The 13,856-nt window shown below is 45.3% G+C and overlaps 2 protein-coding genes across 3 annotated transcripts; one reads left to right on the forward strand and one right to left on the reverse strand.

Annotated features, from left to right (window-relative positions):
- Nucleotides 1–2,315: 2,315 nt before the first annotated feature.
- On the forward strand, nucleotides 2,316–5,414 carry LOC123113825 (lipid phosphate phosphatase delta). 2 transcript variants are annotated; one of them, XM_044535137.1, is made up of 8 exons: nucleotides 2,316–2,799; nucleotides 3,197–3,292; nucleotides 3,388–3,462; nucleotides 3,556–3,686; nucleotides 3,759–3,859; nucleotides 3,949–4,077; nucleotides 4,174–4,289; nucleotides 4,656–5,414. In XM_044535137.1, exons 1-8 carry the CDS (start codon nucleotides 2,614–2,616, stop codon nucleotides 5,076–5,078), a joined length of 1,257 nt encoding a protein of 418 aa, XP_044391072.1. In that variant the 5' UTR covers nucleotides 2,316–2,613; the 3' UTR covers nucleotides 5,079–5,414. The 2 variants fall into 2 exon arrangements, with proteins under 2 accessions (XP_044391072.1, XP_044391073.1); XM_044535138.1 differs by lacking the exon at nucleotides 2,316–2,799 and adding an exon at nucleotides 2,816–3,100.
- Nucleotides 5,415–8,030: 2,616 nt separating this feature from the next.
- LOC123113826 (serine/threonine-protein phosphatase PP2A-2 catalytic subunit) lies at nucleotides 8,031–13,144 on the reverse strand. Its single transcript, XM_044535139.1, has 11 exons — nucleotides 12,816–13,144; nucleotides 12,205–12,261; nucleotides 10,286–10,369; nucleotides 10,114–10,185; nucleotides 9,939–10,010; nucleotides 9,789–9,829; nucleotides 9,606–9,672; nucleotides 9,311–9,502; nucleotides 9,127–9,216; nucleotides 8,943–9,050; nucleotides 8,031–8,603 (listed from the first exon to the last, which is right to left on the reverse strand). The coding sequence occupies exons 1-11, from the start codon at nucleotides 12,888–12,890 to the stop codon at nucleotides 8,538–8,540; spliced, it is 924 nt and encodes a 307-aa protein (XP_044391074.1). The 5' UTR covers nucleotides 12,891–13,144; the 3' UTR covers nucleotides 8,031–8,537.
- Between the last annotated feature and the right edge of the window lie 712 nt (nucleotides 13,145–13,856).

Raw genomic sequence — 13,856 nt, forward strand, 5'->3', positions numbered from 1 at the left:
CAAAAGTGGACGGTTATGTATGTACCCCCTAGCCAAGATGCATTTTGGTTCACACTTTTCTCCTAGGATCATTGAGTGAAATCCTCATAAAATGGTCCAAATTGATCGTTCGTATAAAAAAAACTTGATAATTTTTACAAGCTTAGCAAAATTAAGCAATGCTGAATTGCTAGCCAATCCACCAGGGTTCCAATCCGACACCGCACTGGGACTTTATTCTCCCTCTGTTTGGATCATCATGGGCTTTAAAGATAAGATAATCACACTCACCTTTTGTTCAGGAACTAATCGTGCTGATGCTACGAAGCAACATCCATATCAATGGCTTTATGCAACATGAGCCAAATTGTCACGCGTGCCAAAGCTGATGGAGCCAAGCTAGAACTAGAATCAAAGACAGGCCAGTGTTTTACTTGTAGAGTACGACTATATCCTCATGCGACTTTGTGTGCTAAACAAGAGCTGGAAACTCATTCTCAAGGTCAGCTGCCACAACAATAAAGTCAAGAAACTTCAAGGATCACTTTGGGCTTCATACAAGTCAAGGAAGCTTGCTAATAGAATAATCAAGGAACCTTGAGCCATTTTCTCTTCTGAAGTTCCACCGGTATCAATATTTGGCACACAAAGATAACTTGATTCATTTCTCGAATTTTCCAATGTTTTTTGTATTTATTTTGACCTTTTATTCCCTTTTTCTAGATTTGTGTTGACTTCCTAGTATTAAGCGGACATCAACATGCGGAATTTTATTTATTGATTAAGTTCAGTGTCATTTTTTAAATGGATTAATTTTTGCGACAGCTAAATGAATTACTTTACACGAACTTGAAAAAAGAGTATGCTGGCTGCTGAGCCTACGGGTTTAACTTGTACACACATAAAGCCTATCCACTTAACACAAATCCAATCCTGGTATACTAGCATGCGATGCGATGGTATCATGTTCCAAAGTGTCGATTATTCGACTGATATGTAGGACCATATATTCCATTAAACTTATACATGTCCATTTCATCGTTAAACAAAAGAAACAGCCACATATTCCAAAGTCTATTGGGTCAATTAAACCCATATGTCACCCCTTAGAGCTACCAGCTAACCCCCAATTAGGGCTTCTTGAGAATTAGCTTGTTGAGACTATTAATTAGCTTCATTTTATTTTATCACTTCCTTACAAATAAGCCTCGTGATTAATTAATTCTTAAAAAATGGAAGTACTTTTTAGCTAAAAATGGAAGTAGTTGTGAAATGACAAATGAGTTTAGCCCCTAATAATCGGCAGGGTATCCAAAATATAGAAGAAAAAGGGACAATGCGCTTCACGAAATTCGGCACTTGGGCTCTCACTTGAGAGCAGGAAATCGTCCACCCCCATACTTGCCCAAATGTGGCATGCAAAAGAAATCCAAATATGTACTAATCTTCTTACTAGAAATCATCTTCGTTCAATCGCTTGAATTCCACATTAAAATGATCAAACTTGATCATCTATCCATCCAACAAAAGGTATTGATACTTTCATAAGGCCTAGTGAAGATGGGCAATGTTGAATTGCCCACCAATCCAAACATTTTGAGACTTAATGCCTTGTTTGGGGCTTTATGAATGGCGTTGTTTTATGCCTTTCGTTTAGATAAAAACAAGGGTTCGAATCCTAACAGACACCATGGTATGATTTCAGTAAAGATTCATTGATTATTATTCAGCCTTTGTTATTACCGAAAAGGGTTTCCCCTCTTTATATTATAAAGCAACCATCAACAAACATCCGAGCGAACCGATACAAATACACGTCACCACGGCACACAACGCACATCCAAGGCAAGATACAAAGTGTCGGGCACAGTCCCACCACTCCAACGACAACCAAGCAAACCAAAAATGAGCTAAGAAGGACCACTTGGAGACGACGGAGACCTCCACCAAGAACCATCGAGGAGGGATGAGACGAACAATGACCAAGCAAGGACTCTATGACGGTGCCTTCCAGAAGAGTACGACCATAGATAGCCGTCACCGTCTAATTAGCACATCAAGTTTTTACCCAAAGCCACACGCAAGAAGCAGGAGCACCGCGACGGAGCCTTCAAAAAGAATATGACGTCCACGGACGCCGCCACCTATTATTACGGCGCGTGTGAGTAGGATTTCCACGAAAGAAAAGAAATATCAAACTCTACCTCGCTCTCGGTCCGAGGAGAAAATTCAACCGCGTGCAAAATCAAGAGCTAGGATTTAAAATCCCGGGAGTTTAGAACCTTCCGAAGTCACAATCGTCTCCCCGGGATTAAATGCCTCAAACAGCACGAGAAATAAAAAACAAAAAGTTTCTTAGCCGCGTGGTGGTGCGAGACTCCGGTCCAGAGCTGGGGCGGCCGGCCGGCAGACCGCCAAGAAACCAAACCACCTCCCGTCTCCGTCCCCGGCCACCACCACCGCCACCTGCCCGCGCCCTCCACCGCTCCTCCTACAAGAGCCCCCCACCCCCGCGCCCCTGCCAGCAGCAACCCTGCGCCGTGCGAGTCAACCTCTCCTCTCCATCTCTCCCGGGGATCTCGCGCGCTCCCTCCGGAATCAGGCGCCGGCGGTCGGAGGGACAAAGGCACGGGCATGGAGGCGGTCGCGGCGGCCGGTGGCGCCGGGCTGACCGGGTGGCAGGCAGCGGCGCTGTCTGGCGCGGCGGGGTGGGTGTGGGCGGCCTCCCACTACGACCTCACGCCCCAGGCGCGCGCGCTGGCGCAGCCCTGGGTCACCCGCCGCGTCCACGCCGAGACGCCCTCCATCCTCACCTTCCAGGTCCGTTCCTCCTGCCCCCCAATCCCTGCTTTTCCCACCTCGTTTCCACCAACAGAAGGCTCTCACCAAAGGAGGAAAGGCCACACGCAGTTCCAGTTCCTGCATTTGGGGATATCTTGTCGTGCAATCTGGATACCATTACCCGTTCCAGCACGCGGTTGCTGCTCGATCCGTTAGTCCTAGGACAAAGAAGAACCAATTAGGTGATTGAATCATGTAAAGAGAGATTAATCTGGCTTCAAACAAACGAGGAGACAAAATCATCATCGTCTTGTACAAAAACATTGACGATACCTACGATGTGCGCATTTACTTTTACACCTGGCCTCGATTCCTAAGCTGTTCTTGCTTGTATTTTTCTCAAGGGGAAAAATCCCTGCCTGTTCAATCATTGCAGAGGGTGCAGCACAGGATGCTGGACAACTTCTTCTCCGTGCTGTCATGCGTTGTCTCTGTCCCTTTCTACACGGGATTCCTCCCCCTCCTCTTCTGGGTATGCTCCAGCCACTCCCCTGCCATGTCTTGTGGCGCATTGATCGCCTCTTATACTGCTTCTGTAATTGTGAGCTGTTTCCGTTGATATTGTAGAGTGGACATGGCAAGCTGGCTAGGCAAATGACCCTGCTGCTGGCCTTCTGCGATTACCTTGGCAACGCTGTCAAGGTGACCATCTACTCACACAAAATCGGGTGCAAGCTGGGTTTTTGCTGTTTTGGATGGTTTGGTTGTTGACACCTTGGAAATTTATGGATGTAGGATTTAGTGTCAGCTCCTCGGCCGTGTTCCCCTCCCGTGAGGAGGGTCACAGCTACCGAAGATGAGAAGGAAAATGCCATGGAATATGGACTGCCTTCATCGCACGCTCTCAACACCGTTTGTTTGATGGGGTATATCCCTGTTCCTTTCAAAGAGTTGCATTGCTGTGTATTTCTGGCTAACGCTGATTTGGAAAAATGCAGATACATGTTGCACTATGTCCTCACATATGAACCTTGTGGTGGTTTTATGATTGCCACGGGTCTTTCTCTGGCTTTCATGCTCGTTACGTTAATTGGCATTGGTGAGTTATGTCAAACAAAAATCTCCACACAACCTTCTCTTACAGTTACCGAAAGATACTGATGATGTACCTTAAATGAAATTTGATAGCGAGGGTATACTTGGGCATGCACAGCTTGACCGATGTTATCGCTGGGATCTCGTTTGGCATCGTGATCCTTGCGTTCTGGTTGGTTGTCCATGATCATGTTGATGCCTTTGTCGTCTCTGGCCAAAACGGTATGACCATATGGCTGAACATCACTTTGACTCCAGCGATAAAAAATTGTGATATTCAAAGGTGAAGAATATTCTCATAGTTGTTTTGTTCTGCAGTTACATTCTTCTGGGCAAGCCTTTCTCTAGTACTCTGCTTTGCATATCCAAGGCCAGAGTTCCCAACTCCTAGCTTTGAGTTCCACACAGCATTCAACGGGGTCGCTTTCGGAATTGTAAGAACTCTGACCACTCTGTGTATGACATATGGTTACTTAATCCAAAGATTGTATTGCTTGTAATATTGTGTTAGAATTCTGCTCACATGAAGGATGTTATTGCTCCTTATCTTGTACTCTTACTGATTCTCAGCGGGATTTGCTTGACCTTGTAATAACACCTCTAGTTATATTTTAATTTGTGATGAAAATTCAGGTACCATTCAACAGAGAATAGTCTTGACAATTGAGTGTATATAGTTCACCCAAAAAGAATTCTTGGAATTAAATCTAGCTCTAGTTTCTCCTATCCTTTGCCCCTCCAGTTGTTGATAAATCATGTTTACCCTTATCTGACAATGTTCTCTACCCTTACCGATTCAGGTCTACGGCGTCCAGCAGACGTACACCCGCTTCCATGGCCCGGAAGCCCCCCTCATTCTCAGCCATCAACTACCCCTCCTCGCGTATGCCGGGAGGGTCCTGGTGGGCATCCCGACCATCCTGGCCGTGAAGTTGTGCAGCAAGGCGCTCTCGAAATGGCTCCTGCCGGTGATGTGCAGCACCCTGGGGATCCCGATTTTGTCGTCCTGCTACGTGCCCGCGCTGAAGCCATCCGACATTGGCGGTGGCTCGGGCAACAAGGACGAGGCCAAGCAGGCCGGTGGGTACCTCCAGAGAGTGTTCTCCCTCTTCCCGCAGAAGGCGTACGACGTGGACACGGGCATCCGGTTCGTGCAGTACGCGGGGCTCGCGTGGTCGGTGGTCGACCTGGTGCCGGTGATCTTCACGCATCTGAACCTGTGAAGTCGATCGAATTAGCGAATCTAAGGTTAGCGGCATTTCGTTAATTTCTTCGGAGGACAGCGGATGATCCCTCCTCCATGTCTCGCAGGCTGTTGATCCATTGATCTCGGCCTCATTTTTGTGTTGTATGTTTGTCTGTCTAGCACGTCCTCTACCGGGGTGTTTTCTTCCTGTACAGTTGTCCAAAGTAGCAACGAGGAAAGTATACACGTGATGACCTTGTGTTTTGTTTGATGGGAACAGCTACTGACTGCCATGTGCGCCATTAGTGCTTAACTGAATCCTCAGTCGACATATATAACTGCAGAAAAGATAGTATGCTTCCTTACCGCCTCTCATTCCTATATATGGCTGGGTTTGTTAGTCCCTGGACTAGGTCATTTTGGAGACTGAGCCTCATGGAGGGCCTTTATGTTGAAAATTTCGAATTTCAAAATTCTTTATTTCTAAATATTCTGAACAAACACACATGTATGCAAGGATGTAATGTGTATGTGTGACGAATTTCAGGATGAAATACCTTGAATTGCGAGCTGCACAAAAAAAATCATGGCCTCATATTTGTCTTTTTTGTGTAGCTCTCATTTTAACGTATTTCGACCTGAAAATTTGCACACATGTACTACATTATGTATCTAGGTATATGCACATTTCTTTCAGAATTTTTTGAAACTGAAAAGTTTGAAGTTTGAAGTTTTTAAATTAAGGCCTCCATGAAGCTCGGTCTCCGTTTGGCATTTTCGCTGTATTTTGGATCAAACTTTGACCATTGGTTATATACCACGAAAACCATGGTGTTGGTTTTTTTTAATTATTATTCTAAATGAGTTCCTTGTGGTAACACTGTCGTTACATGTAACTCCTATTCCCTCTGTCCGGAGTATATCCATTCCTCCGACAAGTATTTTCGGACGGAGGGATTGCACTATGCACCAACAAACATCCGATCTTCATCTCAACACTGAGTAGAAGGCGAGGCGGTTAGGACGAGCTCTGCGTTTGGGCCACTGGCCTGGCGCTTGCAGGGATCAAGAGCGTGCCCGACATCACCACTGGACACTGGCCGGTGGTTGCGAATCGTCGATGCCGGCTGACTATTTGAACTATGGCCGGCCGGTCGCCACACCCCGCACAACTTGTCTGAAATTTCTAACGTGTTGTACAGTACAAGTCAAACTGGTTTTTCTTTTGTTGTTTCGTTTGTGTGATTTGATCTAATTGGGATTTTTTTTGGTGATGTACTACATTTTTCTCTCGGTAGCAGTTGATCAGTGGTTGATTGAATTGGACTATAGACATAACAAATTTGTTCACTCCGTAGCAATTGCTTGCTCACTACTCCCTCTGTAAACTAATATAAGAGCGTTTAGATTAGATCATTAAAGTAGTAATCTAAACGCTCTTATATTAGTTTACGGAGGGAGTACATATTTGTTTTGTCGTCCGGCCCCCCAACCATTTTTGCCTAGCTCCACCACTGCAAGATACAAGTGAGACCTGTAAACCCTGACGGAGGAAGTATGTCGTTGTTGTTACACTATTTTAAATAAAAAAAGATAGCGGATAGCGGATAGCGGAGTCTAGTTATTTTATTAATCTGATGATGAAATATGAATGTGTGACTTTGACTTGAGCACATTGACTGTGAATCATACTGCATCTGACTGCCGTTGAGAAGTCGTGCTTTGCCAAGTGGAACGTGCTTGTGCCCGTACGCTACTAGTACGTGTCGACGAGCGCACTGCGGCCGTGAGTTTGATGACGTCAGGGAGGGAGAAGCAATTTTATCTGACCGTGTCACCATTGGTGCTGGGGATGGAAAGCGACGGAGGGAGGACGAAGCCGTCGACATGCCTGCCTCTGCCTGCACGACCAGCGTGCGTCAACACCTGTTGCCGACTGGGCCTGGCGATGCTGCATCGCTTTACACAACCTATTGCAGAATCTACTATCTCCTAACCTTTGTACGCTATGATTTGTGGCTGCAAACAGCTCAAATCTTAGGCCGCTCACCAACGTTGCTCGGAAACACATTATATACTTTGCCTAATTATTAAGCATGCCGCGCAATGGTATTTTTGAGTTCACACGCTGCCATGAAATATTAAAACCAATGCCGGGTACTCCCTCCGTTCTCAAATATAAGACCTTTTAGAGATCTCAATACAGACTACATATGACGCAAAATGAGTGAATTTACATTTTAAAGTGCGCCTGTATACATCCGTATGTAGGCCGTATTGAAACCTCTAAAAGGTCTTATGTTCAGAAACGAAGGGAGCAGTACGGGAAATATGCTCGTTCGAAGAAAGAAAATGCTAGTACAACAACAACAACAACAACAACAACAACAACAACAAAGCTTTTAGTCCCAAACAAGTTGGGGTAGGCTAGAGGTGAAACCCATAAGATCTCGCAACCAACTCATGCCTCTGGCACATGGATAGCAAGCTTCCACGCACCCCTGTCCATAGCTAGCTCTTTGTCGATACTCCAATCCTTCAGGTCTCTCTTAACGGACTCCTCCCATGTCAAAATCGATCGACCCCGCCCTCTCTTGACATTCTCCGCACGCTTTAGCCGTCCGCTATGCACTGGAGCTTCTGGAGGCCTGCGCTGAATATGCCCAAACCATCTCAAACGATGTTGGACAAGCTTCTCCTCAATTGGTGCTACCCCAACTCTATCTCGTATATCATCATTCCGGACTCGATCCTTCCTCGTGTGGCCACACATCCATCTCAACATACGCATCTCCGCCACACCTAACTGTTGAACATGCTAGTCTTAAGTGAAAAATATTTGGGAGCATAACAAGGGTAATGATAATGTACGCTCTTCTTGTGGATAATACCGCATCTTTGCATCATTCGTAAACAAGAAATATATCCACTAGCAGGACCAAACATTCATGCCACAAGGTAGGACACACCATAAGTACACTGCTCAGCATACTACAAGTACAGGTATTCTATACGGAAAGTCAATACGGGTTCACAAGACCTAACAAGGGCTCTCAGCACGGGATCATACAACTACAGTGTTCATCTCTACAACAAATAATCATCAAAAGAAAATAAAAATTAGGCGAAGCGTGCGAACATGGGGAAAAAATGAATACAGAGGGGGGAACGAAATGAAAAAGGCTTCCTTTCACAATACAAACCCTGCTTGATGCTCAAGTTCGTTCACTACCACAGCATCCACCAAGCAGAGCATCAAATCAATTAGAGAGGTGAGTAACACAATTGATCCTTTCCTTCCAGCTGTAGGTAGGTATACACTTTGGTCACGATGCGGCGAAGCGGCTCGCAAGCAGCCAGGGGGCATCATGGGCGAAAAAATTAACAAGAATAGCACACGGGAGACTGACTTTCAGCAAAAAGATTTGTCTGCGGCCAACAAACTTCAGCTAGTTATCAAACCTTTGGTGCAGAGGTCGGCACCGATTTCACATCATCACAGGAAGTAGTCTGGCGTTCTACGAGTTACGTCTGGTTCTCCCCTTCTCGGGGCCGGCTCGAACTGCAGAATCACACAATCACAGGAACTCAATGAATAAAAATCCAACATGATCAACACGTGCAAAAATACCCAGTTTGTGAAAGCCAAAAAGCATTGCTCAAACATTTTGGTGTGACTTCCTATGGATTCTCAAATTGGCCATACTGTTCATCTATTGGTCCATGTATCAGTGTCTAACTGTCAATCACTTGACCAGTTCAGTTACTGATGTCACTTGGGGTAACATGAGTGGATCTGTTATTTCTCCTCAAATTATCATAATTCTTCATCTTTAATCAATGATATATAATTGATCAAATCTACCAGAACAAATGTAGAAATGAGATATATATAATGTACCTGGATGAAAGTATGCTCCCGGCAATCATCAACTTCCAAGATTGATGCCATGTTTCCACAGCGGTAGCAATAATTAGGTGCACTAAATATGGTGACCACTTTTTGCTCCTGTTTGATGCAGTAACGTGTTAACCAGATGTAGTACGGACCACAGACAAAAACAAGTGTGGATGCAGATACTAACATGAGCCCAGTTGAATCCCTCCATCACCAACTGGTGAGCTCTAGCAATAAGTCGTAAGTTATTGGTATGATTGAACTGCTCTGATATATCCTGAAATGATAGGAGTTGCAAGGTCAGTGGAAAATGACCGCAGAATTGGCATATAATACATTGAGCAAATAATAATTTTCTGTATAAGAAATACCTGTCCGAAGGTATATCCAGCGCCTCGAGGAGAAATACCCCAACCGCATCGATCATCGGGGTCAGACCACAGAAGATCACACATGGGCCCTTCATGAGGAACTTCTTGGGTGCGGTCAAAGTTACGTATGTTATCAAGTGTCTCAATGGATGGTGATAATCCACCATGCAAGCAAAATATTTCTGACTCGACCTATGGAAAGTTTGCATGTCAATTTAACCAGATAATAATGTATAAAAAACTTGACATATAGGTCATCCTATAAATGGAAATGCTGCTGAAGTGCAATACACACCAATGCTGTCAAGGGGAAGTAGTCAAACAGATCCGTAAAGGTTTTCCACACAGTTGCATTTCCATACCTGCAATAAATGTGTTGCCAGCTTTATCTCAGATACTACAAGCAGAAACATAACCTGAGGCATCTTATTATTTTACTACTAGGTTATATACATTATATACAAACAAAGACACTTACTTCCTTAAGCACTCGTCATAGAATCCATAAACTTGAGTGATCTGCAAATGCCAAAATTATTCAATGAAACTGTCAATGTTTAAAAAATGTAATGGAACTGAAATATGCAAAAAAGAACATTAGAAGCTTCGTATGAGTAAGATAATCTACCTGTCGGCTTTCATGGTTTCCTCTAAGAATGGTGATTCGCTGAGGATAACGAACTTTCAAGGACACCAACAGCTGTATATTTCAAGGTTACATTAGTCACAAGAGCTACTATAGTAACAAACATATCCCAAATTTCTTGGTAAGCTACAAGCAGATATTGCTCATTAACTCTTACCGTGACAGTTTCGACAGAATAGTAGCCACGATCTACATAATCTCCCATAAACAAGTAATTTGTATCCGGACACTGATAAAAACGGAGAAGACGTCAGTATAGTGAAGATCAGACTTCATTATAGATGACTCAAGAAGCTGGCACAAAGGAACATGAACAAGAGAACTTGTACCTTTCCACCAATTCGGAACAGTTCCGCAAGATCGTGAAACTGCCCATGAATATCACCACAGATTGTAACAGGACTCCTTACAGGCTGCAAGTAAACACCAACGTTAAAACTGCCGGCAAAACAATAACCCAATTGTGTATCTGGCAGACAGGAGGCACATAATTATATGAAGGGGTCATTGCATAGCACAAGTTCCACATATTCCATGGGGCTAGCTTAAGTCTGCATGGCCCATTAAAAAAATCTAACGCATGCCAGTTGCCAGACACAAAACAGAACAATAGTACATTTGGCATGAGTTCTGATAGCGGCTCCATCTTGTATATTCTATCCAAAACCATTGAAAGCAAGTAATTAATGAAAATGCTGGAGCAAGTTTGCTGAGATGTCCAACTACCATTATCAGCAAGACATGTGGCTGCATTTATTAGTTCAACCTTTCACTAATCAACATAGTAGGACTGAAAGAATGGTACAGTCAACCAGTGCCATGCATTGCTTGTGTTGTTCAGGAGACTTCCTTAGTTTTTCTTTGGAAGGCATGTCCTAGCAGCAGCGGCTATATCCCATCACCTTTGTCGAGAATGGACAGACTTCAGGAGGAAGGAACAGACATCATGCAGTGTTGTTCTTTTACCCACATATTCAGGAAATATAGATATGCATGCACATCACAACAGTGTGTTATTTCTGCTATCTGAGATTTATTGCTTGATTGTGATATTGAAATTGTGCTTACTATAATGGGTAAAAATAGTATTGTTTCAAAGTACTAGATCTATTGTTTGCTAGTGTTAGTACAAATTTAGAACTTCTAGTATGGAAATACCAGTAGCAATCTTCCATACTTGTCAGTTGTCACCATGATTATGAGTCCAAGGACTAGTCAAGACTAGTCTATGAGTCTCAACTCCAGGGCCGACTAGTCTATGAGTCGCAACTTCAGTGTCGACTAGTCTATGAGTCGCAACCTCAGTGTAGATTACTCACACTTAGTCTATGAGTCTCAACCTCGGAATGACTCATCGACTCATCAACTCGTAAACCTTGGTGAACCTTGGTTGTCACCAAGGTTTACGAGTCAGACGAGACGTTCTGGGGTGGCGACTCATGACGAGTCAAGCCTGGCCGGTCGACAGGTCACGACTAGTCTCGACTAATCGAGGGGTTTGAGTCAACCCTGGCAGTGCGACTAGTCGCGCGACTCAAAAACAGTGGTTGTCACAATATCGTTATACCAGGTTTCTGACCTTGAAACTGCCAATATATTGCGATTACTATTGATGAGCCCGTGCTTGGCAGTTTGAGGTCAGGGTCGAGGGAGACCCAGTTCAATATTGGAGCATATTGTTTTGTAGTCCGCAGGAAGTACAGATGTCTGCACATCTCCTCGTAAAGTTAATTGCACTCCTTTCTTTGATTGTGTTTACTCGTCGATTTGGCCAACATACTCAAGTTATTTTGAGTTCCCGAATATGAAAAAAATCTAATTTGCTGAAAGTGTTTGGTGATATGAGCAAAAGATCCATGATAACAGAAACTCCACGAGTAACGGCTCTAGCACTCTCAACAGAAACAATTGTGCTTGTTGAACAATGTATCGTAGGATCCGTTATGTAACAGAGTTCTGTTACCTCAGGATACATCTTATTCTGAACAGATAGAACCACCACATTCTAGAGTTTGAAAGACCAGTATTGTTCAATGTTCATAAAACCTTAGAGTACAAGTTATAACAAATCCTTGTCTTGTTCACTCGACTAGTGCCTTGTGGCTTTCTCTGAATACCAAAATGGTGAGACTAATTGTGATGCACACAACAAGGTTGAGACTGAGACAAGATGTGCTAGCTCATGGCAAGGAAGCTCTGACCAGTCGAGTAAAGGCAGACATCTCGGTAGAGAAGTAAAGTAGTATACCTGAACATTGCTCTCCTCCATCAAAATCTCCTTGGCCTTCTCGCACAGTGCTCTAACCTGTACGGCACATATTCAAGGATGAGAGCAAATCGATGGCAAACTATCTATACTGTAGCTCTTTGGAAGGCATCTAATTTGGCCGAAGGTGGAAACTTTGGAGGTTTGGACAAGCCATATGCCTCCCTAACGAATCCACCCTGCGTGACTCCTCCATCTACCCCACCCAAGATCAACCAGCTGCCAAAATTCGTTTCTTTTTCTTTTTCAGGGGAGCAGCTGCCAAAAATCAATGTGACCTTGCGTGAGCAGGACGGGCCCTCGAACAGCAACCAATTGCGAGAGCATAACAGCTCTGCTTCGCTTGCAATCGCGAGAGTAACCAGCAACCACCGAAAACCCGCCGCAGGGACCAGCGAAACGGCCATTTCCGAGCAAGCTAGCAGCGAAACGGAGCCCCGGAACCCCGATCTCCCCCGGAGCCCCGGCGGGCGCCGGAATTCCGCCAGATCTGGCGAGACCCGCCCACCCAGGACCACCGGCAAGAGAGAAAGGCAGACGCCGGCAAGAGAGGGAGGGCGCCGGAGGAGGACGGCGGTTGGTTGGTTGGTTACCTCGGCCTCGGGGAGGGGCTTGCACTGCATGAGGCGCTCGATCTGGTCGTCGAGGCCGCCATGGGGGCTGCTCATCCTCGCCGGGGGTCCACTCTGGGCAGATCTCGCCGGCGCGGGCGTGGGGAGGGGAGGGGGAGGGGGAGGGAACGAGAGGTGGGGAGGGGGGCAAAAGTTCTGGGAAGGTGGGAGCGGCGGTGGTTATATAATTGCGGTCTGGTCTGGATTGGAGCCGAGCTCGGCTGGCTGTATAGCGGCGAGGCCGAGGTGGAGGAGAGGTCGTGGTGAAGTGGTCGCCGCGCGGAGACAACCAGGGAGCGAAGGAAGGTTGCTCTGCTGCCTACCAGTGAGGTTGGGGGTTGGGTTGGTAACAACGATCGATGTATGTCGAGGCAGAATAAAGTACTCCCTCCGTTCCAAAATATAGCGCGTCCTCGGTTTCCGTGCTTCAACTTTGATCATTAGTTTAATCAACAAGACCGACTGCGGCGGGCGAAAAAATTATACCAATGAATTCGTATTCAAAAAAAGTTTTTAATTATATAATTTTTGATCCCGCCGCAGTCGGTCTCGTGGGTTAAATTTATGGTCAAAGTTGAACCTCGAAAAGCGTGGGCGCACTATATTTTGGAACGGAGGGAGTAGTACTTTCGTGGTAGATCTCGATGGATGATGGCTGGTAATAAATTCATAACAAATCCAGCATCCGTAGGAACTAAACCTAACCATTTGAACTATACTTGGTTTGTAATTAAGTAAGCTTCGGGCTCACGCGCGCCACGTGGCGCTCGGTCTCCCCCCTCTCGCCGTCTCGGTTGCCCTTCTTCTCTTCTTCGACGCCGGCGGACATGAACTCGCCCCGTGTCGGTATTGTCATCCTTTTCGCTCCATGTGGGGTTCAACACTTACTTATCACAAATTATGCTACAAGACATGTGCACTTGGAGGGCATCATTGTGCGGGAGGCATGAGGAGAAGGTGCCACTGGAGCACGTTGGGTAGCCAGTTGTTATAGGCGGCTAGTAGGTAGAGCGGTGTGTCATG

The sequence above is a fragment of the Triticum aestivum genome, chromosome 5B, assembly GCF_018294505.1.
Source record: "Triticum aestivum cultivar Chinese Spring chromosome 5B, IWGSC CS RefSeq v2.1, whole genome shotgun sequence".
In the NCBI taxonomy this organism is placed as follows: Eukaryota; Viridiplantae; Streptophyta; class Magnoliopsida; order Poales; family Poaceae; genus Triticum; species Triticum aestivum.